Source organism: Anarhichas minor, unplaced genomic scaffold (assembly GCF_050575085.1).
Source record: "Anarhichas minor isolate MPS153535 unplaced genomic scaffold, ASM5057508v1 ptg000010l, whole genome shotgun sequence".
NCBI classification, from domain to species: Eukaryota; Metazoa; Chordata; class Actinopteri; order Perciformes; family Anarhichadidae; genus Anarhichas; species Anarhichas minor.
This window is the reverse complement of record NW_027466456.1, coordinates 4,667,501-4,680,209: the sequence shown is the minus strand read 5'-3', so window position 1 is coordinate 4,680,209 and position 12,709 is coordinate 4,667,501. Positions and strand designations below refer to the sequence as shown.

Below are 12,709 nucleotides of genomic sequence, written 5' to 3'. Positions count from 1 at the left end.
TGGAAATATCATGTAATAAAGAGATGGAGTTAGCTAAATATATTTACTCAAGTACTGCACTTAGTAGATTACAGTAGAGCAATTTTAAGGTACTTGCACTTTACTTGAGTATCACCATTTTATACTTGTACATTTGCCCACATCACATCACTACTTCTACTCTATTTCACAAATACATGATGCTACATAGATCATCTGTATACAAAAGATCTGATAACTATTTTAAGGTACACGCTGTATAATATTCATACAATGTTAACAACATTCATAATCATCATCAAGTTACATTTGTATTAATATCTAAACACTTATACAAGGACAAAATTAGTTTTTTTTTATCAGTTGTTGATTTTCCAGGGAATCACTCCTCAGCTGAAATGTGTTGTATAGCTCTCATGTGTTCCAGCAGGATATTAACATTCAACCGATAATTGTGACATTGATTATGTATGAACTGTCAATACTTCAACAGACAGTCCATCTGTCCGCCCTGCAGGACATCTGCCACCCGCAGCTTGGTCCTTTTCTACTATCAGACACATTTTTTATGAATGTCAACCTCGCCACATTGTGCACTGCAGTGAAGGCAGCTCTGCAGGTTGTGTGTGTGTGTGTGTGTGTGTGTTTAGGGGGGGGGGGGGGGGGCAGCTTGTGCGTGGTGATGATGATGATGCGCGTGACGCCACGAGCAGGAGCGGATCAGCGGAGCAGCAGACAGGACCCGGGCTGAGGTAGCAGCAGCATCCGCAGCAGCAGCGCCGCCACAAAGGGAGCTCAGTGCTGCTTGAAGCTCGACTCTCCGCTCCTCCTCTCCAGGGTTTGAGATGCTGCGGCTCGGCGGCACGATGTGCGGCTTCTCGGCCATGATCTCGGTGCTTCTCGCCGGACTCGCGGCGGCGGCGGCGGCGGCGGCGGCGGCGGCGTCTTCGGATCTGTTCGACAACCAACTGGGCGACATCAATTACTGCAAAAGGCAATGCCAGCTCACCATCAAAAACAAAAGCCCCGCTAAAGTAAGTTATTCCTGTGTGCCGTAGCGTGTAGGCTGCCTCTGCAGAAAGCGCATTATCAGCAACGAGCTGAAACCTCCTGCTGTCCGACATTTCAGCGCCTGCACCGACATACAGACGAACACAATGTGCTCGGCATCGAAAAAAAAAACCTCCGTATTCATATGAAATATATAAAGGGAATGTGTTTATGTTCGTGCGTAATGACACGCTCGCTCCGATTTTTCGCTGCATCTTCTCGGATGCTACGGCGCACAATTAGGCCGAAAGATGGATGCAGCTCATTTTCTTCTGCACCTTCCAGACTCGTCCGAGAAGTGACCTGCGTCCAGTCAGCTCATCTCGAGATGCTCTTGCATTGAATTGCGACAATAATTGATCATTCCGTAATACGCAATTAAAGATGGGCCATACAGGGAAGGTGTAGCGCGGGCTGTGGAGGATCAGTGAGACTATTGTGAGCCATGAAACAATGATCCTTTATTGACAGATACCACAGCATCTTTCTGCTTACGAGGCCGGACTGGACAGGGTGGGAGATGATGGCTGTGAATCTCACCAAGAGTTTCTGTGGTTTAGATCCTTTAGAGATTTCCAGTGTCGGATGTCCCCCCCCCCCCCCCCCCCCCCACACCCCCCTCCCCCTTCTCTGCTGCCTTCAGGTGTGGTTCAGGCATCCTGCAGGGCAGCAGGAGCAGAGCTGCAAAGCGGTTCACAGTCGCCTGCTTTGAAGGTTGTGATTCAAAACGAGCCACTTGAGCGTGCGTATTTGTGGCAGTATGTCGAGTTTAAGGCCAACAGACCTGGTTCAGTAACTACAGAGATGTTGAATAAGCCGTCAACGTTTCATGGTTTAAGATAAACACCCCTCTGAGAATAAACAGGGACACGCAGTGAAGATGATGTCAAGCTCAAGGCTGTAAAAAAAAAAATCCTCGGTCAGGGACTCTCTTTGTTCCCAGAGAGGTCACCAGAGGGCGCTGTTCCCCTCTGTCAACCCGAGAATGAATGCATTATGACAAGGGGAAGTACAGTAATGTGCATCTTCCTTTCTCACTACCTTTCCCTCTTCTCAACTGTTTATGACATGCTATAATTCAACAGCTGCACTGTGTCATCTGGAGATGCCACAACACATCATGTTTTCTAACAAGCGTATATCTTAGAGTTTATCCAAGAGTGCGGGAGACATCTATAATTTTGCGTCTCCCTTTCTTCTCTCCGTCTGGCTGGTAGGACTCCATAATGAACGCCTGTCACCGCGGCTGTCGCCTCTACTCCATCTGCCAGTTCGTCAATGGCAACGCCGGCTTCAATGCCAGCAGGGAGGAGTGTCAGGGAGGTGAGTCAGTGTGTCAGTCTGTCTGTTGGACTGCCTGTTTGAATGACTCCGCATGGTCTTACAGAGCAGGCCGAGGCCAGAGTTGAAGCTGCCGAGGCCTCAATGCTTTTTGAGAAAATGTATATTTTGTGTCAATGCCTCACTGTGTGGAAGTGAGTGGGATCATTCTTTAAAAGGCACCATATCTATTATTAAAACATAATTAAAGGTCCACCAGCAACAAATTCACTTTTTTAATGCAGCAACAAATTGGTCAAAACTTGAACAGGAATTAAAATTCCAATGTAATGTATATAGAATTGAATTGAATAGATCGGCCCCATTGTCACCGATACCCAATCCAACTATGTGAGTCAGTATTTTGGACCGATATCCAATATTGGTATCGGTACATCATTAATTCTTATTCCAGCAATTTCTACTTGAATTGTGTCTTACAAACTTTGAACGAGTGCTTTTGGTCTTTTTGATAAGACAGGACTCTTTTTTTTACCAACACAGCAGCTCTGATAAACATTTGCTCTGTTTCCAGAAAGCTGGCAGAATCGGTGGTTATTTCCTGGCTGTTTGAGGCTATTCGCCCTGTTTGAACTGCTGTATTGGAAATCAATGATGTGATTTACCGTCCAGACAGCGGATGCCCCGTTGCCCCCCATTTTTTATCACGCCGACGTGGAGAGAATCGTCTCCGTGGTCGCCAACAGTTACATCTCCCTTGTATCTTTCTCTTTCTTCCCACATAAACAGCCTGTACCTGTTTTATTTCTTCTTATCTTCCACCCAGCTGACTGCAGTGCTCCATGTGCCCACTCGCTTTTGTGCTTCTGTCTTTCTCTTTTTTGCACTCTCGACCACCTTTTCATCATGCTTCTTCTTCTTCTTCTTCTCTCTCTCTCCCTCTCTCTCCCCAGCCTGCCAGGAGGCATATATTAAGCTGCTGGAGCAGGAGGCCTGCTGCACCGGCTGTGCCAGTCAACCCTCTGAACCTGAGCTCAAGAGGAGGAAGGTGAGGAAAAATGCTAATACAGCTATAAGAGCCAAAGTGACTTAGGATGTCTGAATGTTAATATCAGTACGTGCACATACAGTATACCGAAGCACACACACACACACACACACACACACACACAAATAAATCTCCTTGTATTAGAGTATCTTGCTCTCTCTTCCGCAGCTCAGGGCCATGACTCTCCGCCCTAAGCCCGCCTCTGTGATGGAGGCCGTTTCCAGTTGGTGCAACGACATCGTCAGCTCTGCCCAGAGCTTCATCTCCTCCACCTGGACCTTCTACCTGCAGGCTGATGATGGCAAGGTTGTGGTTTTTCAGGTAAGACCCAGTCAAGTGATTTAGCAGTGATTATTATTTTGCTTCACAAAAAGCATTTATCTTGTCCATGCTAGGTTTATAGATAAATGGTTCAAGTTATATTCCGCAAAATGAGGATAATGATTCATGTAATCGCACATTGTCTGCACTCTGTTGACATCTTATATAATGTGATGGTGTTTTAACCTAAACCCAGCTCCTAAAAGTCTACACATGTGCTACACATGATGTGTTTTGGGGTTTCTGGCAGCAACAGTTTTCGTTGATGATTATTAGATTAAACACTATGTGTTTGCGGTGAGCAGCAATGCTTCCTTTGGAAAAACCTCAACCTACACTGATCTAATCTTCATTCACAAAAAAATCCAGAAAATATCCTATCCTATCAGTGTCAGTGAACAAATGCAAAGAGAAACACGATACACCATGTTTACACTGTGAATGTGTGAACATGTGTGTTTCTTTGTCTATGTTAAATTAAGAGTCACACGTTGTAGCAAATATTCAACATTTCTAAAATGAAGCTGCAGAACGGCAAAAATAAATTCTGAATATCTGCACTTTTAACAGATTTAGACCTTTAAGTGCTTCGCTGCAAAAGACACAGACAAATGAATCCTAACATCTCCATAAATCAACTGTCCTCATGCACTATATTATGGCTCACTGAGTCAAGATGGTGGAAAATTACAAGATTAATGTCGACAAAGCTTTTTCCTGTCGCATGTTTTTAGCTGGAGGTTAAAAGCAAGCCAGTAGACCTTTATATATTATTAGTTGAGCTAACCTCTGCTTCCTGTTAAGATAAAGAAATATATCCTCTCGGCTATGCGGTGCCGTAGAGCTTGGGTCACTGCCAAAACAACTCACAGCCCATTTTGGAGTCAGTGCATCTGTGAAGGTTGAGTGAGCAAGGGCACACAGCGGGGTGGGGACAAGGTGGCTGAATCCAGAGAGCTGCAACCATTTTTTCAGCGCTTTTAATTGTTTATAAATGTCCTTTCATATTATGTCACTTCCCTCAGCACCATGCATATTTGATAACCGGCAGGGCTAGCTGTGGTGAGCTCGACTCAGGACGGAAAGTCAGAAGAGAGTGGACTGCACTAAAGAGTAGAGCTCTGTTTGTGACAGATAAATATTCAGGAGTTGTTTCTGGAATTTGAAAAAGACGAAGTGAATTGAGCTGACAGGCCCACTGTTCATGAGCACCCCCCACCAAAGGAGGTTATATTTAGGCCCCGTGGGTTTGTCTGTTTGTTGAATAAGAAATTGTGAAAGTGGTTGAAAGTTTGGCCAGTAATCATTTTTTGGTCTGGATCAAGGATTTGAGCTGCGGGGCTTTTTCGCTACTTATTTGAGTCATTTCATGTTTACTTTCATGCAGATCTCACATTTATTTACATTTTCTATTATTGAAATGGCAAATCTGGATGTTTTTGCAGCCATTGCAGAATAAAGCTCTCTTGCTGAACTTGAACATATTGCTAAGGTGGATGCAGTAAACCACCTATACATTAAAGCTATAATAAGAGTTGGTCTGTCGAACCACCAGTCCATCCAACCATGTCCTCCAAAAACTGGTCAGAAACCTGCATCTCTGTCGGGGGTTTTCCCGTTTGATGGCAGTTTTAGCTCCGTAATGAAAGGGCTCAGTAGGAAATGAGAGTATTTATGCACCGTAACCAATACAGACGAGCTACTGTATAACAGAGGAGTCCTTTATATAATGAGATTCACTATTAGGTATTAAGAAGCTGTCTGCCTACTGGGCTCTCTGAGGCACCATCTCATACAGAGATGCGGCAGCCACAGAATATGAAATCACCAACATTTCTTTCGGACGTAGTGATGGACGTTTGCTCTTTATGGAAGTGACATGCAGGCTGAAGCGGCGAGGGGAAGCCAGGCTCCACGGGGTTGTGAGAAGACTACCAGGCCTGTGTTTAGTGGGCAGCTGGCAAACCGCCACCAAGTTGACAGATTGACTTTCCGAGCGTTGAAACAACAGAAAAAGTCCAGCTAAATTGAGCGACAGGATATCCATAAAGGAGCTGACTGTCTTTATATATCCAACTTTGTGTGACCTCAAGTTGTGAGAATGACTGGTTGTGTGCATCATAAACAAACATTAGTGGCAGCAGTTAGTTCAGATTATATGGGTGGAGTAAGTCATATTTAGGTCACCACTGGGGTTTGTCTCAGAGGGAAGGAAAAAGAAAATAAAGAAAACTTGTAATTTTGAGGAAATATTGGTAAAACACAGCCCTTTACCTCAGTCATTTCCTTCTCACCACCGCCTGTGTTATTTTGACAAATCAGCCCATGATAGGCAGACAGAGTGAGAGTGTTTGGGACAAAAGAGAGTCGATTAAAGACTTCCTCCAACTGAGCTGTGGTTCCGTTAGCAGGCTGGCACTGCCGAACAAATTGAACTCGGCGTACGGCTGAATACAAAGAGAGAAGTCCTTACCCCATTTCTTCTTGGCAATTGCATTAGTCATTCTGCCCGAATGAATAAAATAAACCCTGTTCAGGATGGAGAGACCGGGTGAAATAACAGTGTTTGAAGGAAGCGTGACTTTGACTTATGATGCTACACTGAAAAAGGAAGTCAGTGTTCTTTCTCATCTACGCTTAATCATCCAGGCACAGGAGACTTAAAGTGACTTAAGCACGAACATTACAAACGGTATGTGAAGCACAGTCATGATTTATGGTATTATGGTCTATTTATTATGGTCTATGTTTGATCGTGTCTATTGCCCTCAGCCCACATTAGTTCCTACTGAAGACACACTTTTACAATTGAAAGAAGATGTCATTTGGTTTGGACAACAATGGAGGAAGAAGCTATACCAGGATTTTGATACTTGATACTTTGATACTAGTAGGATACATTTATTGTGGGTTTTGGTATTTTCATGAGATGTTTTAACAAAAAGAGAAATACGGAATATCACCAGACTTGTCTTTTAATCCTGAAGTACTTGTCTTTCATGCTGAAAACATGTTATTGTTTTGGTTATTTCTATACACTTTTTGTCTACTATGATACGACACACCAAATGGAAGTATAAAAAGTCTTAATTGACCACATGGGGGCGCTGTAATAACAGAGATTAAGATTTAAGGCCTCCAAATTAAAGGGGACATTTCATGATGAACTCACTTTTTCAGTGCTTGTGCACATTTGGGTGTCTGAAGTGCCTACAAACCCACAAACTGTGAATCAAGACCATCCGGTCAGTTTTTTGTGGGCTGCCGATCAGAAAACATTTAAATCAAAAATCCAATGGGGTTCGGCTCCCCTTCCTATGACACATTAGAATACACCACCTCATCTGAGTATCTCCACGCACGGTTTGAGAACTACCTTTGCAAAGGTGCACCATATATTTCTCGCAAGCCAATCAGAGCAAACTGAGATTTTTTGGGAGCGGGTGGGGGGCTTAAAAAAACAGGCGCCAAAACAGATTGTTTCAGACAGAGTATAGAGATACAATAGGAGAAAAATAATGTGCTTTTTGCACATTGAAGCATGTAAACATGTTCTAATAGAAAACACAAGCTTGAACCTGAAAATGTGCGATATATGTCCCCTTTAAAGACCATCATTTTGAAACTATTAGCCCAATTTAAAGTTAAATTTACATTAAATATTTCCTCAAAGTGTCTGATGATTAATGTGCTTGCTTAATGCACAGCCAGACGCACGTCAGATACCTTTAGGAACCATTTCCCCCTCTCAGTCTTTATGGATGCACAAATATTTAAGCTTTCATTTTGAATAACAGTCAAAATTCTTTTACATATGTTTTGATTTATTTGTGGAAGCCCAAAAACCCCCTCTTTCTTTCTTTCTTTCTTTCTTTCTTCCTTTCTTCCTTTCTTTCTTTGTCTTCCCTCACTCTTTCTGTAAGCCAGAGCACCTTTTTGCATTCCCTCTCTCATAATGCGTGACAGATGCAGATCAGGCTCCGCTCATTCTGATGGTTGGGGCTCTTCAGTCTGCAGCCAATGAGAATCATTCCCCTCGAGTCTCCCCAAACCTTCACACTGCCGCTGCATCTGGTTTCAATGCACCCTGTCAGAAAGCATTGCTCGCTAGGGGTAATAAACCCGGTTGTGAAATAACGTTTTCAACAGAAGAGGTTTGAAGGATTGTTCGGGCTTTGGGAAGCAAACTAACCAGCCACGTCTCCACGGCCGACTGCAGTATGTGGCTTTGTTATTCTGGACAAGTGATTGGAATCATTCCGGAGAAAGCAGATAAATCATTTCCTAAGTAAAGTAATGAGAATGAATGAAACTGTGAATGATTTTTAGCTGGTTTGACATTGTAGTGCATGACACAGCAAGAGATTTCAGAGTTCATTGATCCACTTAATGTCAGGATCGATAAATACTGGGAGTTTGATGCTACTGCAGTGGGATATACCGTACTCCTTAAAATACGCGCGCGCGTGTGTGTGTGTGTGTGTGTGTGTGTATGCATGTGTTTTGTTGCTGCTGAGGCCAGCAGTAGTATTGTTACAAGCGGAGGGAGGGTCAACAGTGGGGATCCAAAATCCTCTTTTAATGAGTTCTCCAGGGGAAACCAGAAACACTGAGAACATAATGAAACCCACAACAGCGCAAACACTGACAGCAGGCTGTGTGTAGCAGTTCTTTTAAAAGACATTTCCTTTCGAGGGTTTTACTAAACTGGTTTGGGGGAGTGAGAAAGATACTGTGAGAGACCTTCCAACGTATACGAAGGATGTTAGTTAAGTTATGCAACATACTAAATGCTCACATTATTATGAATCATCTTGCTTGTGCTTAGATTGACGAGAGAGACAAGAAGGGCGTTTACAAACTGCAGCAGCCGACCTTTTAATTCCCTTCAGCTGATGTTTATAGCTGTCAACATACTTTTATTTTCTTTGTTATAACTTGGCCACCTCACCATGATCTGTGACGCTTCAGGCTGAGAACAAGTCTAACACTGTTCCAGCTCAAGGGCTGGAGACGTTTGGCCAATCCTGACCTCTGACCCTTCTGTGGAACAGAGCCAACAAAAACAGCATTTTGGGTTTTTCACGTTATTTGAAGTGTCCAAGTTCAATGTCCAACTAATTATCAAGTAATGCTTTACATAAAGTCAACTTGTCTGGGTTTGATATTGTTCTTCCTGTAACATGAGATGACTATCTGCTGGGTGTTGCATTTAAATCTACGATATATATTAGAACTTAATATTAATCAATGTCAATCTTTTAATCAAATGTGTGTTTTCTTCAACAATAATGTGATGTTAAAGGAACAGCTTGACTTCTTGAGAATCAAGGTTTGACCCCAATTATGTCTGAAGGCGACATATTAGCCTAGCTTAGCATAAATGCCGAAAACAAGGAGAAACAGCGAGCCTGACTCGATCCAAAGGATGCTTATGATTTTGCTTTTTTCTCCTCAGAGCCAACCAGATATGGAGTACTCTCTGCCTGAGCTGCAGGCTCCTCGATCCAACGTGGCGGACAAACCCTGGCCTCAGGTCCACTCTCACACCCAGAGACCCCATGGTGAGAACACACACACACACACACACACACACACACACACACACACACACACACACACATTTATCTATGTATAGCAGCACATGCATATATTGCTGCAAAATTCACTCATTAGCATCCAACTATTTTATGAACTGTATGGCAGGTGTGAGGGGACATGGTGAGAGGGGAGCATCCAAAGCAGGAGGCAAAGGGAAGCACCCCGCCCAGCACACAGACGACCCCACAGCTGAGCACGACTTCCTCGGCTGCATGTCGAGGTGAGCTGGAGCTTGAGTTGCCCTGCTGACGACTTAACGACTTAAAATGAGAGAACTAATGTTCTTCCCCCCCATAAAATATACTTTATATTACAGACAATCATTTCTTAAGCAAATAGCAGGCTTCTTTGTCTGACTTCCAGTTTATTGTCAGCATGAAAATCAACTTGCAGAGACTTAAATTTAGCTAATCCATCACACGCATCTGATTCTATTATTCTCACACTTGTGATTATTATATATATATATATGCTTGGAGAAGGGATTTAAAGTAGCTGGGGATTGCAACATTTATAACATGCAAATTCAGGCTAGTTATATTTGTTGGCGCCTTCATGTTAAGTTTCTCAGTATTTCTATCCATCTTCAGTTTCATCCCATAACTCTCGTTCTGCAGACGTTCAGGCCTTCCGCGGTGGATTTTAGCGGCGTGTCTCTTCCTGTCCATCATGGTCATGTTGTGGCTCAGCTGTGCCAGCCTCGTCACCGCACCAGAGCAGCACATCAAGACGCAGGTACGCACACCGAAAAGCATCCACAACCAATGTACACACATGCACGAGTGAGGGAAGCAACGACTTCACACGCTTAAAGGGGACATGTCATGAAAACTCACCTTTTCAGTGCTTGTGTGCATGCATTTCTTCAATTAGAGTGTTTACCAAACCACAAGGTTTTAATTAACAACCCAGTCAGTTTTTTGTGGGCTGCCTAGATCAGAAAACTCCCCTTCCTGTGTGTCACCTTTGGCTCATTAGAATATACCGGCTTCCATCTGAGTATCTTTACCCACGGATTGAGAACTACCGTTGCAAAGGTGCACCGTATTGTTCTCGCAAGCCGATCAGAGCACACAGGGCTTTTTCGAGAGGGGGCCTTAAAGAGACAGGCACTAAAACGGAGCGTTTATGACAGGGTGAATACAGGTTTTTGAACATTAAAGCATGTAAACATGTTCTAGTAAAAAAGTATGAACCTGAAAATGATTACATGTCCCCTTTAAGTTCCACACATAAATTAATTGGTGACTCAGCATATACAAGTACAAATAATGATTGGGGAAGTGTTGTAGGTGAAGTTGCTCACTATTATCACTTGTTTTCTTTCAGCTGAGTATCAACGGAGATAAAGAGTTTCTGGATAATGTCCACAAAGTCAACCCGTACCACCTGAGTCCTGTGATCGCTGTGACCATGAAAGAATCGGAGGAGAGCCAGGAGGCGGGGCCGCTGCCGGTGAAAGTTGACCTCAACAAAACCTGCGTTTAGAAAAAGGACCAGTGGGAGAGCTGCTGTCTTGTTTCCCAGGATAAACCATGTCTGAAATCCGTGGCCCGTCGGTGCAAGGGGTAAAACAAACACATCACGGGACTCAAACCAGTCACCAGAATTTTTTTAAACATATTTTTAAGAGCATGGCACACTCCTGTCATTTTTCAAATTATGATACTGAAACATCTAGCTTGGTCTTGTTGGTCTGAAGGCATTTCATTTCCCATCTTCAGATTATACTTAATGATCAGCCTGCTCATTGCTTATTGATAATTCAGTGCTCTTGTCTCAGAGCCACGCTGATGACAAGCAGAAAAGGATGGATTACAGCTGAGAGCTTTCATATTATTTTTCATGTCTAGTGTGGACGAGAGAAGACAAACGCTGAGAATCATTCTAGATTTAGTTTTGCCTCGTTCTCACAGAGAGTTTGGATTAATTGATGTTGTCGCTGAGAGTGAAAATAATGGAGAGTGAGAGAGAGAGTAAAGGAAGATGGATGGAAGGTTGGGCTAAATACTTTGACAGCACTCTTGTGAGCGCTGCAGGAATCATTAATAATTGAAAACCATGTTTTCTCCTTCACAACGTTAAAATAAAATCTCAGGCGAGCTACACATTCTCACTGAGTTCAGAGAAACAAAGGCATACTCACTCCAAGAACTAAAACAGTGTCCTTTGTCAACGTATTCCTCTGTTTGTTAGTGTATATTTGGACGTGTCTGTGTGTGAACATCTACAACAGCACGCAAATACTTCAAACTGGTAGATTCCAAACTGGAAGTGGATTGAAAACCGGACGCTCTGTCTGAGAATGAGCAAAATGAACAATCGACTTATTTTCTACTCTATTTATTCAGACTCATCAACATGGGTTATCTGTTAAATAGTGTTATTGAAATGCCATGTACAGTTAATTCATCATTCACATGTAATTGTATGTGAAATACGTTGTAACACAGATTGGAAAGAGACTCATCGAGGGGAGATTGCACCTATTACTGTATTATTATTATTATTATTATTGCTCTTATATCACTCCAAGAGTTCTTAGCTGTTATATGTGCCACGTGCTTTCTAATAGCTGCCTATTTTGTATGTCCTAGGAGCACACACTGACGGATGACCTCTGTAACAATGTGTAATGCAAAGCTTTTAACATAGACCGTTGTTATTGAACAGAGTTGCACAGTCTTTAGAGAAGATTTTTCTGTTTTCCTCTCAGTGCTTTTGATGTCCTGTAACGCTCTCTTTTCACCCAGGCTATGTAGACAATAAACCGTGCATGCAAGTGACGTTTCGATAGTTTAGCTTAAACCGCCCCGCCATGCCAGTATGGCAAGACTCTACTGTAGACTTGTGATTTTTTGTGTTACTATTTACTGTAAACATTGAATAGAACGTGTAATAACGGATGACGATTACCTCGTGATTTACGGGAAGGACTCTTGATTAAAAAAGCCATTCAATAATTATCTGCGCTGGTTCAAACTGAAGGTATATCACAAGGAGTATGAGATGAATTTCAAAACTGTATTGTTTCCTTTTTACTGGTCTGTTTATTTTCAATCAAATGATACTTACAACATGAAATAAAGTGTTTTCATTGTAAATAAATGAGAGTTCAGTGTCTTGTTTTTTTTTTACATTAAAAAGGATAAATAAAAACAGAATAATGCCAAATAGACGTTATACACTGTAGCTAGAGTGTGCATTTGTGTGAAACGGAAATATGAAGAAGTTAAAAAAGAAAGAGTTGTAGCCAACATAATAGCAGGATGGATAGCTAAATTAATATTTCCAAAGGTATGTGGACACGAGAACATTACACCTTATACCAAAACCATTGGCTCACCAGTGTCCACTCTTCTCTGAAGGCTTTTCTCGTCGGCCCCTGATGTTTGCTGATAAGGCCTCAGGCTCTCAGGCAGCCTTCTA

General features: G+C 42.7%; 1 protein-coding gene across 1 annotated transcript; it reads left to right on the top strand.

Moving 5' to 3' along the window:
- The first annotated feature begins 796 nt into the window (after window positions 1–796).
- Window positions 797–12,378, top strand: tmem59l (transmembrane protein 59-like). Its single transcript, XM_076088573.1, has 8 exons — window positions 797–1,013; window positions 2,247–2,352; window positions 3,264–3,358; window positions 3,527–3,679; window positions 9,138–9,243; window positions 9,386–9,500; window positions 9,898–10,015; window positions 10,610–12,378. The coding sequence occupies exons 1-8, from the start codon at window positions 825–827 to the stop codon at window positions 10,766–10,768; spliced, it is 1,041 nt and encodes a 346-aa protein (XP_075944688.1). The 5' UTR covers window positions 797–824; the 3' UTR covers window positions 10,769–12,378.
- Window positions 12,379–12,709: the final 331 nt, after the last annotated feature.

Coding starts and splice junctions, on each gene's coding strand:
- tmem59l (XM_076088573.1), top strand. CDS start 825: ATGCTGCGGCTCGGCGGCACGATGTGCGGCTTCTCGGCCATGATCTCG. Junction 9,244..9,385: donor TCACACCCAGAGACCCCATG/GTGAGAACACAC, acceptor ACTGTATGGCAG/GTGTGAGGGGACATGGTGAG. Junction 9,501..9,897: donor TTCCTCGGCTGCATGTCGAG/GTGAGCTGGAGC, acceptor CTCGTTCTGCAG/ACGTTCAGGCCTTCCGCGGT.